The 21,266-nt window shown below is 35.7% G+C and overlaps 1 protein-coding gene across 4 annotated transcripts in view; it reads right to left on the bottom strand.

Annotated features, from left to right (window-relative positions):
• Positions 1–21,266, bottom strand: part of NRP1 (neuropilin 1) — a 170,460-nt gene that overhangs the window by 103,335 nt on the left and 45,859 nt on the right. For all 4 annotated transcript variants that reach the window (XR_015696320.1, XM_087712543.1, XM_087712542.1 and 1 more), the window contains exons 5-6: positions 5,969–6,150; positions 57–284 (exon numbers count right to left, since the gene is read on the bottom strand). Coding sequence is in view for 3 of the 4 variants with exons in the window: in XM_087712543.1 (XP_087568669.1) it covers positions 57–284; positions 5,969–6,150 (410 nt within the window). In the remaining variant the exon portion in view is untranslated. The remainder of the gene's footprint in view (positions 1–56; positions 285–5,968; positions 6,151–21,266) is intronic.

Genomic DNA, 21,266 nt, shown 5'->3' with positions numbered 1-21,266 from the left:
CTTGTTAATCATGGCATCAGTAACATCATGGTAGCTATCGGGGATGGGACTCTTACCTTCCGGGAAACCTTCCCAGACTTCCAAACGATCATAACGGCAGAATGCACCTCCTGGAGGGTTTGTATCTGGCTCCAGTTCAAAGCTTTCAAATTCCAGGATAATCTCTGACATCTTTGGTGCAAAGATAATGTAAGTACATTCAAGGCTATTGGGATATTTTTCAGGGAATCCTGGTGATTTGATCATACCAGTCATAGATGTGAAGTTTCTGGAGCATTCTGGTCCTGCATCACAAAACAGACAACAACATATATAACCCCTTTTGTAAGAGCATTAAAATTAGCAAGAAAACAAATTATACCTCTTCTCTTAAAAAAAAAAAAAGCAGCATGGCTTTTTGCCCCATGTTAATCCATGTATTAGTTGCATAGCAAACTTGTTCCTAATACTGATAATTGTGACTAAAATGCAAGTCCCATTTATTACATAAAGCCCATTTTTCTACCTGACCAAGCTGAAAAAGTAAACTTAGGCCAGTTCTGAAATAGAGGAAAAAATTATGATAATGTCACGTGGGAACAATGAAAGTGTAAACTCCAGAAATATTGTTAGCCCAAGAGAAATAATTATAGTCCCTTTAAGCTTAAATCTTTTCAACTCAGGTTGACAGCCCTTTATTGGTAAAACAGAATGTTTTCCAAGAAGAGGGAGTGTGGTGTTTGGTCTATGGAACAATGGTTTCATATTCCTAGAGTAGTGGCTCAGTAAGTCTGCCAGATGTGACCTATGCCTTCTTGACAAACTAGATGTGAAAGGTAATTCGTACTTGTATCAAGGGTGACTGACTCATTCTGAGCAGTGTTGACACAGGTGCACCAGTAAAGTGATGCTGTTAGTGAAGGTATGATAAATTCTTCGATTACTAGCAATGTTGATCAAATCTTACTAACTTCAGTATTGTGCAAAGCAATTCTATTATAGTGCTACAAACTTCTTACGTGGATGGGCAATGTCCATTGCCCCTGGGACTTCTATTTTTTTGCAGAAGTAACTTCTTCTGATGCAATCACAATAGATGAGGAAAACAACTATCCTAAGCACTGAATCATATCCTGCAACATTGGTGCAGACATGTATACAGGAAGATGCCGTTTCTATAAGAAGCAGCAAGGAGATTTGAAAAAACACTTCCCCATATGGGAATGAATGAGAGTTTGTTTTGAAATTTCATTGCTATGAGGATAACTCCCTGCTGTGTTGCAAATTCCTTCCTTCCTTCCTTCCTTCCTTCCTTCCTTCCTTCCTTCCTTCCTTCCTTCCTTCCTTCCTTCTTTTCTTCCTTCCTTCCTTCCTTCCACTCACTCACTCACTCACTCGCAGCATACTAAAGGGTGTGGGAAGAAAAACTTTCCACAGCAAGGACAACATAAGGACAAAAACTACAATACATTAAAGTCAACTACGACATAAAATGGCAACTGGACCAAAATATATTGAAACTCATTCAATTAGGGCTCCACTCAACAGCCTAAGAGAAAAGCCAGGTCTTGACCACCTTTCTAAAGGTTTGCAAGCCTGGGATCAACTATGTATTTGGAACAAATTGTTTCAAATGTAGGGTCACACTGAATTCCACAAATATATTAGAAAATTAATCTTTCCTTTTTCAGCTGCAGCCTTCATAAAATCTCTTTTAGGTTATCTGATTTTCATTCATACACCAAGGTAGTTTCAAAATAAGATAAATCTATTGTCCCACATAACAATACAGTCTGGGATGATGGATATTGCAGCCTTATATATCCGGACTCCACCAAGTTTGGAAAAACCGTTTTATAGTTAAAAATGTACTTGATCCTTTTACATTTTCAGGTAGAGAATTTCCCCGTATGACAAGAGATATTAAGGCCTAGGGCTTCAGATGTTCTGTACTGTATATCTACAAATAGAATTTCCTTGTTGACAAAGTTATAATCTCTCTCTCTCTCTCTCTCTCTCTCTCTCTCTCTCTCTCTCTCTCTCTCTCTCTCTCTCTCTCTCTCTCTCTCTCTCCCTCCCTCTCCCTCCCTCTCCCTCTCCCCCCCCTCTCTCTCTGACAATTAAATTTTGATGAAGGCTAATCTAAGCAAATGGCCATATTTATCTATTCATTGATAAAGCTAGTGACAACTCTAGTCTGTTGCATATGTTTATAAATAAAGTGACAATATGCGATGGTGTAAAATAATTCAGAACATGTGTCTTCCTGCCTACTCGTATCATGTCAATCCAAAGTTAGCAAACAAGAGAAAAGAATTAGTTCATATTTGTTTCAATTTTTGCTTAGTCTCAGAGATTTATCAAATATTTGTTTTCAATATATTTTGCTCTATTTTTGTAAGCTTAATAAAAGAAAACAAAACTGAATCAAATCGAATTACAGCTATCTTCATGGACACATCCATATTGATATTTTGACAACAATATATTTATACTTTGCCTCTGATTTCTTTAGTTGTTTTTTGTCCCCAATTCCTTTTATAGCCAGACAGGGTAAAATTATGAGGGAGTCATTGGTGCTCTCTGAGCTTGCTTGTTTTCTTACAGATGTTTCATTACCTAACTAGGAACATCATCAGTGCTAGTCCTGATGATATTACCTAGTTTAGGTAATGAAATGTCTGCAAGAAAACAAGCAAGCTCAGAGGGTACCAACGACCCCTCATGTCATTACCTGAGCTGCAAATATTCTCCTTTATTAGGGTCAAACTATACTAATCTGAACACATTATGTGAAGATCTAGCTTTCTGGAGAAGACTCTAATGATGGTAAAAATGAAAGAGAAGAGGACAACCAGCAGAAAGGTGGATGGACTTGGTTACAGTGGCAATGAGTACACTGCTGGATAATCAGTTGAAGGATCAGATTAGAGATAGTTATGGAAGTTCAGAGATTCATCTCTTATCTAGCCTAACTTCTACTCAACTACTTTATACCTGTGCAACATGCAAAATTTATGCTGCAGTTGGGGGTTAGCAAATAATTTTACAGCAAATTGTAAGATGGAGAGATATTTAGAACCACAAATATCTAGAACCACAGCATAAATTAAAGATATCATTTTTTAAAACAGCAATAAATTATAAAAAACCTGTTAAAACCATATGACAGTCTATAGCATAATGTGTTCTATAATGTCCTAATTAACAGGACAAAATGAACAGGTAAATGAGGTTAAGGTAAAGGTGAAATACATAGGGTTTTGTAGCTTTGCCACCCAAGCCATGTAAGATAATTTTCTATACTCACTTATCTATCTCATTGTCCTGTAATACGCATATTCACATTTTTATTACAACTTAATATTAAAATATTAGATACAGATTTCAGTTTATTTTATTTTTTAGACTTTTTATCTCACTTTTACAAGTAGTCCTCAAGTATAACTGACCCTTGGATTATGATCATAGATCATTGTGGTTGTAAATTGATGGATCATGTGATCACACCCAATTTATTTTTTTTGACATCTGTGGTCATTAAGCAAATCAATTTTCCACAGTGAGCATTTTTTTTGCTGGAAATGGAAAGTAAATTTGAGAAACTATCAAAAAGCACCTGAAATTGCAGTCACATGTCCACAGCATATCACAAATGGCTGTAAAGGTTGCCAAATGACTGAATTACAATTGTGTGTGTGTGTGTGCGTGTGTTTGTTTTGTCTGTGCATGCACAAGCAATTGCAGTTGTCATAACTTTACAAATGGATCTTTGGGGGCGTGACCCGACAAAAGGGCAAACGACAAAACCGTGCCCGACTAAACCGCGTCGCTAAAACCGCAACGTCATCAACGTGCCAACAACAGCGCGTCGACAGAAGGGCGATTTACAACCGTGTTGGCAGAAGGGCGATTTAAGTTAACTTAAGGGTTATGTTTAGGGTTATGTTTAGGGTTAGGTTTAGCCTTAGGTTTAGCCTTAGGTTTAGGGTTAGGGTTAAAGTTAGGTTTAGTTTTACAGTGCGCTTCTGTCGCCGCGCTGTTGTCGCTGCGATTCAGCGCTCATTCGTCGGAGCGCTTTAGAACACGCGGTTTTGTCACTGCGGTTTAGTTGGGCGTGGTTTTGTCGTTTGCCCTTTTGTCGGTGAACCCTTTGGGGGATCTACTGTAACTTTGGTCATTAACTGACTGTTTGTAAGGACTATCTGTATTATTTTTATAAATAATTGAAGGTGGCAAACATATCAAATGCTCCTTCCTTCTGCTATTTTTCCCATAAGAATAACTAATTGGAGTGACGGAGAACGACTGCTGCAAAGTCACCGAGCTAGCTTTGGACCTAAAGTGGGATTAGAACTGCTGATATTTAGCCTGGTGCCTTAACTACTATACCAAACTTAACCACTAAACCAACATGGTTTTACAGCAACTGTAATTCTCAAACCACACATGTGCATGGGAACTTCTTCTTTTCTGAACATAGAAATTGCATTTTCACTTTGACATACGATGGCATAAACCTGAATTAATATTACTTTGGGGACAATAACTTTAAATATTCTGACTTTTGAGTGTGCATGTTCTCATTTATAATGTTGCCTTAATGTACCTAATGTCTTTCTGAAGGAGATTTAAGACATCATATAAGGAAATCAATAAAGGGAACTGTTGAGTGTCACTGAGATATCAAGGGAAAAAAATCTGTACTGAAAATGCTCACTTTCACTATATCTTTATGCATCATGACCTTAAAAGATCATTGTTTAATTAGCATGGTATTAAAAACCCAACTTGTTAGGTATCTAAATGTTGGAAGCAAAAAAATTTCTATAAAAATTAACATCTTGGAATAGGGTGAAATTTTGTTTTTTGTTTATTCATTATCTAGCTTTGTTCAGAGCATGTTCCTGGATGCCAAATATTTCTTCATTCTACATCCAAGCAAACATAAGGCTTATTCCAAAAGTGACTGTGATCTCTACTCACAAAATTACTTCAAAAGGAATTTGACCATGGGACAGAAACCATTTGCCAGTCTTTGTCAGAGCAGAAAAACTCCCAGATCCCATTCATGTGGAATTTTGTTTACAAAAATGTTTGCATTCATCTCTCTTCACTGAAATAAATCAGGTGGTGTTTGAAGCATATGTTAATTATTGCACTCTTTCTAGAACTTTCTAGCAGCAAAAGTTTAAAAAAATATTCTGGTGTCCATCCATTCTTAATCCATGATGGACACAATGAGTTAACAAAAATTACCATATTGGGAAAAATATTTGTAATATTATAAAAAGACATGAAACAAAACCAATATATTAAAGGCAAAGAAAAAGATGCATCAATTAAGCAGGACTTTCAAATTAAGCTAATTTATTTAATTCTGACCATTTGCTTTCAACAAATATTTAATTAGTCAGTTAATTGTAAAAAAAGATCAGGAAATCACATTAATAAAATCAGCAATAAAATTAGGAATATACTTCTTTCTCTTTCTCTTATGTTACAAGGTTCAGAAGTTTGCATTTCTTCACTACCATTTTGACATACAGTAACCATTTTTAAATGAAAAAGCTTATTAATTTAAATTAGGGATACATATAAAATACCAAATTTGTTGATCTGCTTATTTCAAATTCAAAAGTTGCTAAATCGATATTCACCCATGAAGGCTCAAATTAGTAGCGAAACTTTGTGAACTTGTTATAGGCAAGTAATAGGTTATATTCATCATGATCTTGCTTTACAGAGTAATAGAATTTTCTATTATGAGAATAGAATGCAAAAAAAAAAAAAAAAAAGAATAGACCAAAAGTTAGGGACTTGATTCACAATTCCACAATCCTATGAAAGCAATTTTCTAGAAGTTAACATTAAATGTCCTTTTAATTACCCTCTCTCCAAGTAATAGTGACCTTCAAATTAAACAATCCCACTGTCAATATTTCATATTAAAAACAATTAGCATGATAAGATTAAGCACCTTGCTCACCTTTTTTAAAAATTTCATAGCGAATGGAGAAGCCTGCTCCATGAGTTTCATAATCAGAGACAAACTTGATTAAGAGGTATGGTCCTGTAGATATCACAGGTGGGGGGGCAATTTTGCCACAAAACTTTCCCCACACTCGCCCATTTGCACTGTCTCCATCAATCACTTCAACATAATCGTACCTAGTAGATAAATTGAAGAAAAAAAAACTTTTAACTTCCAGGGAAGGGGGGAAAAAAGAAAACTAATTAATTTAAGAACCATAGCCATACAGCATAGATAATGAAGAATAATGCTAGTCTGTTTGGAAGCTGTATTATCCTAAAAGATGTGTGTAAAATGAAGAAAAAAAAATTAAAATGGACTACATCATGTCGGTAGACATCATCTGGCGAGATGGAACTATTAGGAAGAATAGCACCATTATGGTTACAGACAATATCAGCTAAAGTAACCAATTAACAAGAAAAAGGAAAACTCGTGAGCACAATACTGTATTATTAAATTGCATTCCTTTGTCTATCGTGGCATTGTTATCAATACATAATACACTAAATTCTTTTCAAATGGTGGTGTTCTTGTCTGAATTCTAAAACATCATTTTGGCTTTAATTTCTGTATAATACTTGTATTCTGATATGCAATCCTGCAAGTGTATAGTCCACAGAATAATAAATGAAGTTTCACATATTATGCTACCTTTATTGCTTTGCTATTTTCTTAATTGTTACACATCTGTGTATTTTTAAACATCATATTACTTAAAATGACTGTGGTAATATAAAAATGGATTTTGCATAAGGATTGAGAAGCTCCATAGAATGGTTTGATTCTGTCTCCTACACACAAGCAAGACACATGTATAAAATAATAAAAAAATAAATATACAGTAATGAAAATGAAACTCGGCTTCAGCTGCATGAGTATATTAAACAATCCATTTTATCAATTTCCAAAGATTGTAAAATAACAAACGCATATAATGCAGCATAAAAATATGGACTTGCTTCTTGCCAAATCAACTTGTAGACCAATTAGATTGAAACTGTCAATTCAATTCTAAGTTAGCTCCCAAAATTGAAATTAAAAGATTATTTTCACAATTATCTGAAGAATTACATAATGGCAGATTATAAGTGATAATTTATATTATTAAAGACCCCAATTATTCGCATAAACACAAAAATGAAAAAAAAAATGGTTACCAAATTTCTGAAACATTAATTGGAGACAAAACCCTGAATAATACTAATGTATAGTGGCATTTATCCTGGCTGTTGTTTAAAGGCTAGATCAGTCAGTCCTCATAAATCTTTGTATGGATATTGCCAGGAAGCTCCAGAAATGGAGACTATACATTCGACAACCTTAGAAAATAGAACATAAATGTCCTAGACCATAGAGACAAAACAAAAGCGGTTCCACCACAAAAGCGCGTAGGACAAAATCGCGCTCGACAAAAGCGCGCTGTGACGTCATCACAGCGCGACGAAAAAGATCGAAAAAATGTAAAAATAAAGCTAAAACCTTCCCCTAACCCCCCCAAACCTAACCCTAAACCTAACCCTAACCCTAACTCTTAACCTAACCCTAAACCTAACCCTAAACCTAACCGTTAAAGTAACGAAAAACGTAACGCTAACCCTTATCCTAACCCTAACGCTAACGCTAACGCTCTAAAGCTAACCCTAACCCTTACCCTTACCCTAACCCTAACCCTAACCCTAACCCTTACCTTTATGTGAATCGGCTTGCTTTAATTTAATTTTTATTAATTTTTATTTGAATTTTTCGATCTTTTTCGTCGCGCTGTGATGACGTCAAAGGCGCGATTTTGTCGATCGCGCTTTTGTCGTCCGCGCTTTTGACGGGTCACGAACAAAAGCAACTCATTTTTACACTGATGACAACAAACCTCCCAGAGATGTCCATGAATATATCAGGAGTTAAACCAGACTCCAGAAAAGTTAACCTACTGCTTCTCAACCTTAGAAATTTTAAGATGTATAGACTTGAACTCCCAGGATTCCTTAGCTAGCAAGTTAGGGTTGGTAAGCTTGAGAAACACTGATCCAACCGGTTATATCTTAAAGAACTCTACTGTACTGTGGAATATGAATTAATCCCTTCCCCTGCTATTGCAATAATCCTCAGAACCATCAGGTTTAATAGGGGTATAGCCTTTATTGTCATTGCACATCACACACACACACAAACACCTTTTTTGTAGATTTTCATGGGTACATGTATGCAGGTTTTGGTATAATCTTGCACGAGAAAAGACCCGAATACACCAAAACATACATACATACATACATACATACATACATACATACATACATACGTGTGTGTGTGTGTGTGTGTGTACATATATATATATATAATGTATTTTGTGTCACAACCCCTGGTATGCCCAAATATGGGAGGAAGCATACTGCTTCCTTTCTCTATTGGCTCATCCCAAGAGACCATCCAGACAGAAAGCCATTATTTTTACTGTTGCCTTTGTTACATTTGTGTTGCATTTGTGCTGATAAATAAATAAAGGGAGACTAATATAGATCTATTTCAAGCTATTTAGCTCTCATCAGCTAGCCATACTCTTACTGGGATTTGAACCTGTGCTGTATTACATATTAGGCAGTTGTGTTAGCCACTAAGCCACAGATTCTCTTCCTTTATCAGCTGAGCCAGGGAAATAGGTATGTATTTTGTGTCACTGGTATGCCCAAATATTGAAGGAAGCGTACTACTTCCTTTCTCTGTCTATCTGTATACACACAGACATCTACACATATGTATGTATGTATGTATGTATGTATGTATGTATGTGTGTATATATATATATGTGTGTGTGTGTGTGTGTATGTGTATGTGTATGTGTATATGTGTATGTATATGTATATATGTATGTATATATATGTGTATATGTGTATATGTGTATATGTGTAGATGTGTATGTGTGTATGTATGTATGTATGTGTATACACACACACACACACACACACACACACACGCACACACACACACCCCAAAATTGGTTTTAGCCTCACTGGTGCAATCCATGACAAAAAAAATACAAACAACATAAAGAATATAAAGAATAATCCCTATGCAAGTAATTAGGAAGAGAAAAAGAAAGAAAAAAACCCCAACCATACATTTCCATGTGTGTGTGTGTGTGAAATGATTGGGGTTGTGTTTAAGAGTCTGACACCCCAAGAATAGAAACTGTTTTAAAACCTATTTGTTTGGCTGGTTATGCTTCATTGTTTTCTGCCTGATAGTAGAAGTGTGAAGAGACACTGACCTGGCGATGTCATCCAATGGTGTTAGAGGGCAACCAACATGATGCCCTACTCTTTGCATTTGAACCAAATGTATGATGGAAAAACTAGGCAAGAAGGAGGGTGGGAAAAACTACTTTTCCCTCATACAGTATATTTATCATTACTGCAATTGCTCTTCCCAGCAATTACTGATACAGCAAGTATAAGAAAGTAGTTTGGGAGCTCATGGGCTTGTTGGAATGCTTTTAGGTTGGAAAAGGGATTTTGATCTGGAATTTTGAAGCTGGGGGAAACATTGGCTCTATCTGACAAAATGCAGTTCAGTGCTGATAAAAATAAGATCTTACACTTAAACAAGAAAAACAAAATGCACATGCATAGAAAAACCAAAGCACATGGTGCCTTCTCACAATTACAGTTGTGAGAAGGATCTAGGATTCCTAGTGGACAAACATTTAAGTAAGAAAGAGAAGTGTGGTGCAGCTGCCACAAAGGCCATTGCAATCCTCGACTGCATCAATAGAGGGATAGTATCCAGAAATGGGTTGCTGCCGGTTCGGCCCGGTTCAGCTGAGCCGGTAGTGGAAGTCAGGCCTGGATTGCAGAACCAGCAGTGACCCAGGCCTGCCATGCCCCCAAACAGGTTCCCTCACTGCCGCTGGGCCTCCACCATTTTGGATTTCCATGACTGCATGTGCACAGTTCACTGTAAATTGTTCTGTGCATGCACGCAGAACGATTTACATTGAAGAGTGTGTGTGTGCATTGTGCATGGGTTGCGAACTGGTAGTAAAACTGGCAGCAATCCACCCCTGATAGTATCAATCATGTGAAGTGATAATCATGCTTTACACTGCACTACAAAATTGGAATACTGCATCCAGTTTTGGAAACTGTGATATAAAAAAGATGTTCAGATGCTAAAAAGAGCACAGAGAAGAACAACAAAAATGATAAGGGGTCTGAAGACTAAACCATACAATGAACATTTGCAGGAACTATGTATGTCTAGTCTAACAAAGAGAAGACTAGATATCAAATGATAGCAGTTTTCCAATATATGGGATGTAGTCACAGAGAAGAAGAAGCTGACCTATTCTCCAGAGCACCTTATGGCAGAACAAGGAATAGAACTAAGGAGAAATTTCCTGAGAGTAAGAACAATTAATTAGTGGAACAGCTTGCCTCCAGAACTTGAAGATGCTCCATGGTTTTAAAGAAGAGATTAGACAAATATTTGCCTGAAATGGTATAGGGTCTTCTGCTCTAACAGGTGGTTGGATTAGAAAAACCTCCAAGATCCCTTCCAACCTTATTATTCTTTTATGTTCAATGATTATATAAAAAAAATGAGTTTTAAAAACCTTTATTTATTTAAAGCATTTTTATAGCCTCCCATCTTATATTGAACTCTGAGCGACTCCCCAGCTATTGAAATTCAGATCTTATTAAAACTTAATTTGGAGATACTTTCCCAGCATTACTCATTGAGTGTTTGATTGATTATCTGCCTTCATGTCAGCACTGACTTTTAGTAGTTACACAGTTTTTCTCCAGGATAATCTATCCCTAATTTGGTCTTGAGATATTCCAATTGTGCAACACTTGCCACTGTAATTGAGTCCATCCACTCTAAGTTGTCCTCTATTTTTTTCCCTTCCTGTTTCCCCAGTATTACAGACTTCTCAAAGTTCTTTAGAAGATGACTAAAATATGATAATTTGACTGGTTATTTGTGAGAATGGGCTTGATTTGTTTTATGATCTATTTCAGTCTTTTTCAAATTCAGATACTTTAAGATATGAATCCCCAGAATTCTTCTGCCTGCATGCTGGCTGGGAAATTCTGTGAGCTGAAGTCCATAAATCTTAAAGTCACTGAGATTGAGAAACACTATTTTTTAAAAAAGTTTTTTGGCTATCTATGGTATTTTTACAATCTTCTCCAACGCCAAACAGTTGATGTTCTTTCTATTATGCAATTTCAAAATCTAAATTCCATTAAAGTAGAACATCAGTAGCCTAATCAACACCAAATGTTTCTATTAGGTAAATACGGGAAAATATAGATTACCGTATTTTTAGAATATAAGATGTACCTTTTTCCCCTCAAAAAAGAGGCTGAAAATATGGGTGCATCTTATACACTGAATACAACCGGTTTTGCCTCCTGAACCCCTGCCCCTTCACCAAAATGACTGTGCATAGCCTTTGGGAGGCTTTCAGAGTGCTCCTGGGGGGTGGGGAGGGCATAAATGAGTGAAAACAGGTCACGTTTTGCTCAATTTTTCTCCCCCAGCCTCCAGGAGCACTCCATAAATCTCCTAAAGGCTATGCATGCCCTATTTTTGACAATAATGGGCCCATTTTCACAAAAAAACAGACTGTTTTTTGCTCATTTTTGTCCCTCCCCCATCCCCAGGAGCACTCTATAAGCCTCCTAAAGACTATTCATGCTTCTCCTTCTTGAAAAAAAATGGGCCCATTTTTGAAAAAAATGAGTTGTTTTTGGGAGGTCTGCAAAGTGCAAAAACTTTTTTTTTTTTTAAATTGCCTCTTCAAAATCTTGGTGCATCTTATACTCTGTGTGTCTTATACTCTGAAAAATACAGTATATTTCTTCATTTCTTTGTCTCTCTACTCTTCCTGTGCATTTTGTTTTCTTCTGTAACTTATTACTCCTTCTTGATTCAGTTCCTTCCAGCCTCTTCTATTGTTCTCTGCTCTCCTTTCTAAACTATTTTGTTCTTGTTTCTTCTGTCTTCTAAACTTTTCTTCTTCCAAACATTTTTCCCTTTGATCTTCTTTTCCCATCTTTCAGTCTTTATCTTGGATTAAAATATCCATCTTCATTCCACTTAGTTGTCAGGTGCCCTCTAGAAATGGGATCTATTTGGCTAGGAAGTATTTCTTTGTTGTTATGGCAACCAGATGAGATGGGAAAATCTCTCACCAGGTAGAACAGATGTTACAGAATTGACATCAAGTCATACTTCAAATTCTTTATGGGATTTTAGTTGCTTCCTTTTAAGAAGCTAATTAACCTCCTTTCGTTAGAGATAGTTGAATGTTTACATTTTCCACATTCAAGCTGTCAAATCTAGATAATTCCAGAATACTGGCATCCACCATTAAGTGGTCAAAACATAAATAATGGTGGCTATGTTATTGCCACTGAAGTTCTAGCCCTTTGTATCCTAGCAATATCAATGAGGCAGTAATGATTTTTCATGTTTTGGAACTATTCTTTTTCCCTTTCCAGTGTTGCTTCTAATTGGGAATCTTTAGGTCACTAATAGAATCCTGATACCAATTCAATGCAGCTATGGATTCTGGCTTTTCATAGTCATATCTACCAGGTCTATGTTTCTGACTTTAGTATGACTTAAGTTCTTGTATTGATTAAATAGGATTTAATATGTATGTTTAGCTTAGTGGGTCATCATTGTTATGAAATATTTCATCAGCTTAATTAACCACACAATTACTCATTTGGGCCTTTTTTTTCATTTTCATGCAAACATAATTATATAAAGCTGTTTTCTAGATCAAAGCGAGTTTATATCAGGAAGAGACAATGGCTAAAGGCATCTAAATGAATGTGTACCACGGTTAGAACTCAGAATTATAATTCTTTGGATAATACTACAATAAGGCTTATTTTCCTTGGCCAACTTCTAACATAATCTAAGGGAAGACTCACCGTAAAAAAAAAAAATTGCTAAAACCTGCAATTATCAAAATGAAATGAAAAACAATGACAGTTAATTAGATCTGAGAACGATGGGAAAGAATCAAATCATCTTTCTTCTGCTAAACATGTATTTCAGTCTCTTGTTCATAGTTTTTTTAAGAGATTTGTCCTTAATCATATTATTCAATTTCATAGACTGAATGTGAACTGAATGTGAATATGTCCATAACTTTGCATACAATTAAACCCAAACACCTGTAGTCTTTAAAACTGAATACATCAAGCCAAAATGTTTATGTTGACTTAATTAAAAATAAAGAGTCTGTATCTGCTTGTAAAGGAAAAAAAAAACATTGTCAGCAGAGGTGGGATCCTACCAGTTTAACAACTGGTTTGCTGAGTGTGCGCTTTGCACACATGTGTAGTTTATAGAGAAATCACCTCCTGCATTACTGCTGGGGAGGAAAACAGATGAGGCATGGCAATCTATTCTGCTGCGCCTATCAGCTGGGCTTCAGAAAGGGGAATATAGGTGAGTATAGTGCAGGGGTGGGGTGGGCCCAACTGAAATTTGGAAAGAACCGGTTCGCTCCCAACTGATAGTTGGAATTACCAATTTGCCGGAACTGTTCCGAACAGGTAGAATCCCACCCCTGATTATTAGGAAACTGCATTTCAGGTATTGTTTTATTCTATTGTTTCTTAATAAGAAGCTAAAGGTTTTTTTTAAATTACCATAAGGAATATCCTAGTTGTTGCCTTTTAAATTCATGGAATGAATTTTTATTTGGACAATCCTATTTTATCTGATTATACCTGAAATTAATGTTGTATTAATTTGTTCTGGCTATTTCATCTATTATTACATATGTGAAAAAGCTCCCAATTACATTAATGGATATGGAACTTTTTACAAAAATGATAACAATTTAAACTGTATCTGACAATTTTGTAGTGAACAATAGGGGAAAAAAGATATGATGACCACTGCCACCCTTAACAATTAAGTTCTAAACTGTCTGGGGTCCATTAGTTATGTTTACAGGAGACCTCAGAGAGCACTATGAAGATGATATCACTAGTTAAAGTGGACAGTTAAAGGCTCTCTAAATTAAAAATGACATTACCTCACCAGTTAAATTTGTATGCCAGCTTTGGTATATATCAAACTGAAAATAAAGCTGACACTGATGGCACTGTAAGCATTAACATATGTGAAACATTGTGCTAACAGCATTTCCTCTTCCACACTGATGTTTTAGTCGCCATTGATCAGCTTTGTGTAGAAGCTTTGTGATTCTTTTTTTACAAAGACAAAGGAACAAAAAGAAGAAATGCTCTCTTGAAGACAGCTTTGCCGATGTTTCATGTGATTAAGCTGGTTTACAAAAGAGATTACAAAAATGGCTTGATGCTACAGTTGCCCTTCTGTCTTGAAGAATACTGTGAATGGAGATTGTTTTGCTCATTCCATGCCTTAGATTATAGGTGCTGCAAGTTTACTGATAAGAATAACAGTATTTCTATGGATGCAAATACGTTTGAGGATTTTATCTCTCCTTTTATTCCTCAAAAATGCCAACTGATGCAGGAAGGCTCTACCCAAATTGTGAAATATCTATTGAAAAGTTAAATAAAAGAAACAAGATGCCGCAGATTCTAAAAGTAGTAAATCTGCTGCTTGATAGGAAAACTATCTGTGATTATAATGCTACTCTAATCTGATGGATTAGGAATAATTCAGAATGAATTTTCAAATAAAAAATTGTAAGATAGGTTCAACTCCTGAAAGATATATAAACAAATCAGGGGTGGGTAACTGCCAGTTTTACTACCATTTCACAACCTGTGCACAGTGTGTGCACTCCACGCACACTGTTCAATAAAAATTGTTCTTTGTGCATGCACAGAACAATTTAAAATGAACTGTACATGCACAGTCACTAAAACAAAAATGGCGGCAGCCCAGCGGTGGTGAGGGAAACAATTCGGGGGCGTGGCAGGCCTGGGTCACTTCTGGTTCTGAGACACAGGCCTGAATTCCACAATCGGTTCGGACAAACTGAGCTGAACTGGGAGCAACCCACCTATGAAACAAATGCTCATTATTCAAATCATTCATCTAGCTTTTCTGTTCGGCTTCCCTTTTGCGTCTCTCAATTTTGTCAAGAATAATAATTTTTTACCCTAGCTATAGCTATCCATAAATAACTTACTTGGTGAAAAAATGGTAATGAAATTAATTCAGCACACTCCTAACTCACATTTTCAGAAATATTTCAATGAAATAATAGATGAGCTAGTATTTAAAATAATCATTACCTGAAGATTACCATATTATGGATAGATTTGGGAGAAGGGGAAATAGCAATAGGACTTTGACTTGTACACCACTTCATAATGCCTTACAGCACTTTCTAAGCAGTTTACAGAGTCAGCATAATGCCCCCAACAATCTAGGTGCTTATTTCACCGACCTCAGAGGTTTGGTAAAAAGCCGAGTCATCCTTGAACTGGTGAGGATTGAACCTTTGGCAGACAGCAGAATTAGCCTGCAATGCTGCATTCTAACCACTGTGCCACCATGGCTCCAATGTACAATCTAATATATAAAATACATTAGAAGATCACAAACTTCGCTTCCCAAAACTTCTAGTTAAAAAGAATAGAAGTTGACATAAAATATTCAGTATCCTGTTACTGAATATTTAAAAGCTGCTGTACATAGCACTACATTACACTACATTATAATAATGATAGACAATATTCTGGACTACAAGTAGAAAATTCTCTTCATCTTTTCTATCAATTAGAATTCAAACAGACCAAAAAAAAATAGACATTCTTTTAAATGAGATTATTTTTTCTTGAATAGTGAACTTGTTAATTGCAAGATTGTGAAAGTAAGTAAGAAACTCTTGTCATACAATTATTTTTCCACTGGTCTATGGCATCCCAGGCTACCCATGTTTTAATCTGAAAAGATTTTTTTTTCCAAGAATGGCGTTACTATCATTAATTGCATGGAGAAATTTTGGGAAAGTTTCTCTTATCTCTGGATAAAATAGACACCTGAAAATAGACTTTAAGAATAAGTATTCAATAAGAAGTATGGAAAGGCATTTTCTTTTTTAAAAAAGCAGGTTCTAGCAAAAGGCCAGAAATATTGGTTTAGGAACAGGAATAGTTCCTAAGAGATTCCTTAGAACAATCTTGATCAATTTAGAATCAGATCTGTTTGAATTATAATTCCCAGAATTGTCTAGCTAGCATGACTTCCAGAATTATGGGAGAATTATAGGAATTGTAGTTCTAATTAATTAGAGACCCCTTGCCTGGGGATGGATGATTTGAGTGGAAACAGTTTAGTTTTTGGTACTTTAAAAATTTCAGGAGTTGTATTATCAATGTCTACAGCTTCAATACCAGCATGGCTCCATCTTAACTGATAAGTACTATGTGTGTTGTTGTCTCTGAAAATATTTAACTGTTGGTCATTTGGAGGCCAAGTGGAGAACAGTTGAAGAAAGATATATTTGATTAATGTGCTGTCAAATTGCTGGGAGCAATAACACTAACATTCTTCATCTTATTTACAAGTTTTCTAAGTTTCTTAGATGAAATTGTCAAGGCTGGCATTTGACCTTCTGTTGACACTCAAAGAATAGCTAATGAAGGTTGCAGCGGAATCACTAAAGGAATAATTCTAGTAAATATTCAAGAAGATCAGCAATGTCAAACAATTGATTTATAACCAGAACCTCCCCATGTACCTTACTACAATATGCATTATTTAAATACTTTTTAATGCCTGTGAAAAGAGTGAAACAACAGTATACTCCACATAAATATATTATAGGAAGCATATTATCTAAGATTAATGTCTAAAACTTTGAAATTTGCGAAGTTAAAGCTAGCTACATATTCTCCGTATTGTTTTTGGTCTTGGATGCAAATAGATATATTTAAACATCTAGGAAACCTTCGTGAGAAGGCCACATATGAGTTAGACAAGTCATTGTGTTATTTGGAGAAAGATGTAGTAGCCTCAGAATAAGGCCTGGCGTCACCAGCAACTGCCTTGTAATGTCCAGCTGGCATGGAGGAACTTCAGGACAGTGAAAGTAGCTGGAGTAGGGTGATTGAGCTGGGACAAATGGATCTTCCTGAACATTTGGTCTTTTGTGACTTCTTTGCACTATGTTTCTGGAATTTCTTGGGTGTTTGGCTTGTCCAATGGGGCAACTGTTTTATACCTTGTTCTGGAGGCTTCCAAGGCATTTGGTGCGAAGGGCAAGCCAACACTGCCTCATGAAGAACCAAGTCAAGCATGCTTGATCAGCACAACATTTACAGAACCCATTCTATAGGAAATTTTTGACAGCTATCTAGGATAAATAGAGTATTCTTCCATTCATTAACAAGCATCTGTCAGCTGAGGCTCAAATATCCACAATAAAGTAATTTTCTCTTATTTTCCTTAATCATGTAAACCACTGAAAATAAAAATTGTCTCCTGAATTCTAATATAATAGAGATATTCCTTGTATTTATTTGTTGTTAGAATCTTTACATGTGATAACCTTTTTGAAAAATAAAAACTTAGAGAAATCAAATTTAGAGTTGAAGGATTTTTATAATGCTTGACAATTTCACAACCATACAAGCAGAACAAAGATGATTCCCCAACCTTCAAATTCATCTGTATAAATAGTCAAATTGTTTTCACAGATGTAGAAATCCCAAATAATATACTCTTGCCTGCAACAGATTCTGTACAGTTCCTAGTCTAACAAAAACCAAACATTACATGACAGTTATATGGCACATTTAGCTGTGCAAATATGTAGACAGGGAAAGGGGAATTGAAAAAAGCCAGTGGCTTAGAATTCTCATACTAAAAGGCTGGCACCCAACAATTACAAATTTTTGGAATCTGAACTAGTACTTGATGTTCATTATGAGGAAGGAACTTCTACTCAATTAACATGACTTAAACTATTGCATGAGAACTCCAAAATATGATTACGGATCATCTCCATATTTCTATTAAAAATACATTTTGAGATGACAAAGTTTAAGATTTGGAAACAAAACAGGAGAATATATGGTTCTAACTTGCAAGTAGTGTCATTATTGGAAAAGACAGAAGAAGCAGCTTGCATCTCCCTCTGGAGTTGGTACCGGTTCCACTCCATAAGTTTGTCATAAAAAAAATGCTGTGCCAGGGATGCATTAGAAACATTGGCATTCCTCAAAGGAGACTAAAATGTGTCACTTCAACATACCCAGACAGGGTTGGCATCCATCCTAGGAGGCTGAGCCTGCAAGTGTGGCTCTCTCAGCCAGCAAAATCATTGCTCAGTTATTGCTACCCAGTGGCATGGCAAATATTTTACAACATTATAGCTCTACAGGATCCATGAGAGCATAGCTATACAAATATGTAGCAAAACACTACTTAAAGCTTTGTGTGTTTTATGTGATACGCAGCAATGGCATTTTGGAAAGTGGTTTGCACTTGGGTTCATGCCCAGATTATGGTAAATAAACATAACCAAGCAATCACATTTGCAATCCTTGGATTCTCCTGAGAATTCAGAGTTCCATGTTTTTAGAAGCACTGCAGTGTATGCCTTGTTATTATGTGGAAAGTAGCTAAAGAGCAATATAGGGATCTCTCCCCTTATTTTCCAATTCTTCAATCAGTGGTGAACATGCTGCTACTAGACAGTCCTAATTTTATGGTTCAGCAATGCAATGTCTGGGAAAGGTTCCCACTAGACTTATGAAAGAATACAGAGTTCCTCTAACCTCTCTTCTATGAACTTTTCTCACTTGGAAAGTTAAGGTTTTATATAAAGGGCAGGCAATTGTATATTCTCTGTCTCCCTCTTTGCCAATCTTTCCAACTTGGTTTCCTCCAGATGTGTTGGTCCCCAACCTTGTAATCCTTAAATAGAATAGCATCTGTAGCACACCAAAATTATTGAGCACTACATTCACTGAAGTTTAAAGCACCATAAATTAAGTAGTATGGTATCTATGAACATTAATGTATTTGTGTGATGTGCAATAATAAAACTACAAAAACTACAAACTACAATTACTACTCCACTCCCTTCTCCTTGCTTCTCCCCTCACTCTCCCTCTCTCCCTCCTTTCCCCCTCCATCCCTTCCTTCCTTAATAAATATTGTGGACTGTGAAATTTGAATAAAACATAGTAATACCTTTACATTACAGTTAGAAGTATTAACTTACCAAGCTTTAACATGCTAATGAAAAACCATGATAGCAGATGTGTTTTATGAGTATTTTAATTTTAAATATTTCTGCTCTAGGCTGTACCACCACTATTTTTCTTTATAGAATAGAATAGAAAGGAATTATTTATTGGCCAAGTGTGATTGGACACACAAGGAATTTGTCTTTGGTGCATACGCTCTTAGTGTACATAAGAAGAAAAAAATACATTCATCAATTATCATAAGATACAACACTTAGTGATAGTCATAAATTCTATTATATTTTTTCTTGGGAAAAAGTTCCATTTTTATGAAATAAGAAATATTCACAAATGTAGGAATTTCAAATAATGTCAAACCATATTTTAGATTAGATAACAGCTCTCCAACTCAACATGGTAAAGTTAAGTCTTTCTGGGAAATTCAGATGCCTTTAATTATTCCAAATTAAGCCCCAAGTATGAAGGTGCCATCTGGAAAATATTAAGAGTTATTTACAACTTGTTTACTTGTCCAGTTCACTGCAAAATCTTAGTTTGGGCCATTTTCTGCTGTTCAAAACAAAATTGAAATTGTAGTTATATTTTATTGGATATTACAATATATTTTAAAAAGTGCATGCCATTTTCTAATAAGTTATTTTAAATTTTGTTAAAATAGTGCAATTGATTACTATTTAGTGTTTTATTCATCTAAACTAATCCAATGCTCAGTGAAAGAACTTAATGCTTTCCAACATCGGTAACTTCTGAATGTATGGGCTTCAACTCCCAAAATTTTCACCCAATGTCCTACTGGCTGTAGAATTCTGGGATTTGAAATCCTCATATCTGGAAATGGTCAAGATTCGGAAACGGTGCACTAAGCATCTCTCAATCTCCTTTTAAGTTCATTGCCCTTCCCCTATCTTGTTCTTGTTTCAACAGAGATGGCTCTCTCATTCCTTACTTATTTAGAACATTTTTGGCTGAGGAGAATAACCACAGAAAAAAGCTAACATAAATTAAGAAATCAGCAAAGAAAAACTGCCAATTACATTGGTATTACATTTTTTCTTTTAAAAAGATTGCTGCCTTTTGTATATTCTCATACGCATTTCAGACTTTTGAAATTCTTTATTTATTTTGCTTCATCGATCATCTCTTTGGCTACAATCCATTTTTGGGAAGGCAAGAAGAGCCAAACTGTCAGCATGCATTATAGCTATATAATGCAGTTTATAGAAATTTCCCTCCAGGGTAATCAGGTAACGATAATCTATAAATGGAGCAGAATGATTGATAGGTAGATAAAGAATTCCACCAAGTAACACTATAGGCCATTAAAGCCAATAGCTAAGCACACAAAAGATTGTACTGCTCCACAGCTTTTACTTGGATTCAAATCCTATAATGAACTCCCTGTGAGCCGACCCAGAATATACAAAGACTTGGCCACCTGCATACATCATTAGCATGAATTAATAGCTTCCTCTGTATACTTCTACAGTCAATTTTTCTGGCATTCATACAGTCTGCAACATTTAGATAGTGTTCTTTGAAATGCAAATTTATTTCCACCATCAAAGCTTTTTTTAAAGGTCAGATACTTTTAATCACAATAGCAATAGTACATAAAGAAATATATTAGTCTTCATCTTGATTACTTTTATAGATAATATAAAAAAATAGGTAAAGCCACATTGTTCCATATTTCTTGAAAAATATTGGTCCCTTTCTGCTTGCTAGAATGTTTCCAGGTACCATTTGAAGTGCAGACTGTCATCTTTAAAGCCTTCATGACGGAACAGAATAACATGGGACCTTGGAGGTCTTCTAGTCCAATTGCTTGAGTAAGAGATCCTGTACCATTTCAGGCAAATTGTTGTCCAATCTCTTCTTTAAAATCTCTAATGTTAAAGAACCTACAACTCCTAGAGACAAGTTGTTCCACTGATTAATTGGGTCTAGGTTACTTGAAGTGAGATTTTCTCTCTTTCTACCTTTTCAATCCAATCTAGCACAATGGACATTCTTCAGGTCCATCAGTCAAGAAATTTTGGCTGTCAAGGAGCAGGAAGTCTGCCTTC

This window comes from Thamnophis sirtalis, unplaced genomic scaffold (assembly GCF_051295495.1).
Source record: "Thamnophis sirtalis isolate CommonGarterSnake01/CBP01778 unplaced genomic scaffold, rThaSir2_p1.2 scaffold_4, whole genome shotgun sequence".
Taxonomy (NCBI): domain Eukaryota; kingdom Metazoa; phylum Chordata; class Lepidosauria; order Squamata; family Natricidae; genus Thamnophis; species Thamnophis sirtalis.
This window is presented reverse-complemented; position numbering and strand designations above follow the sequence as displayed.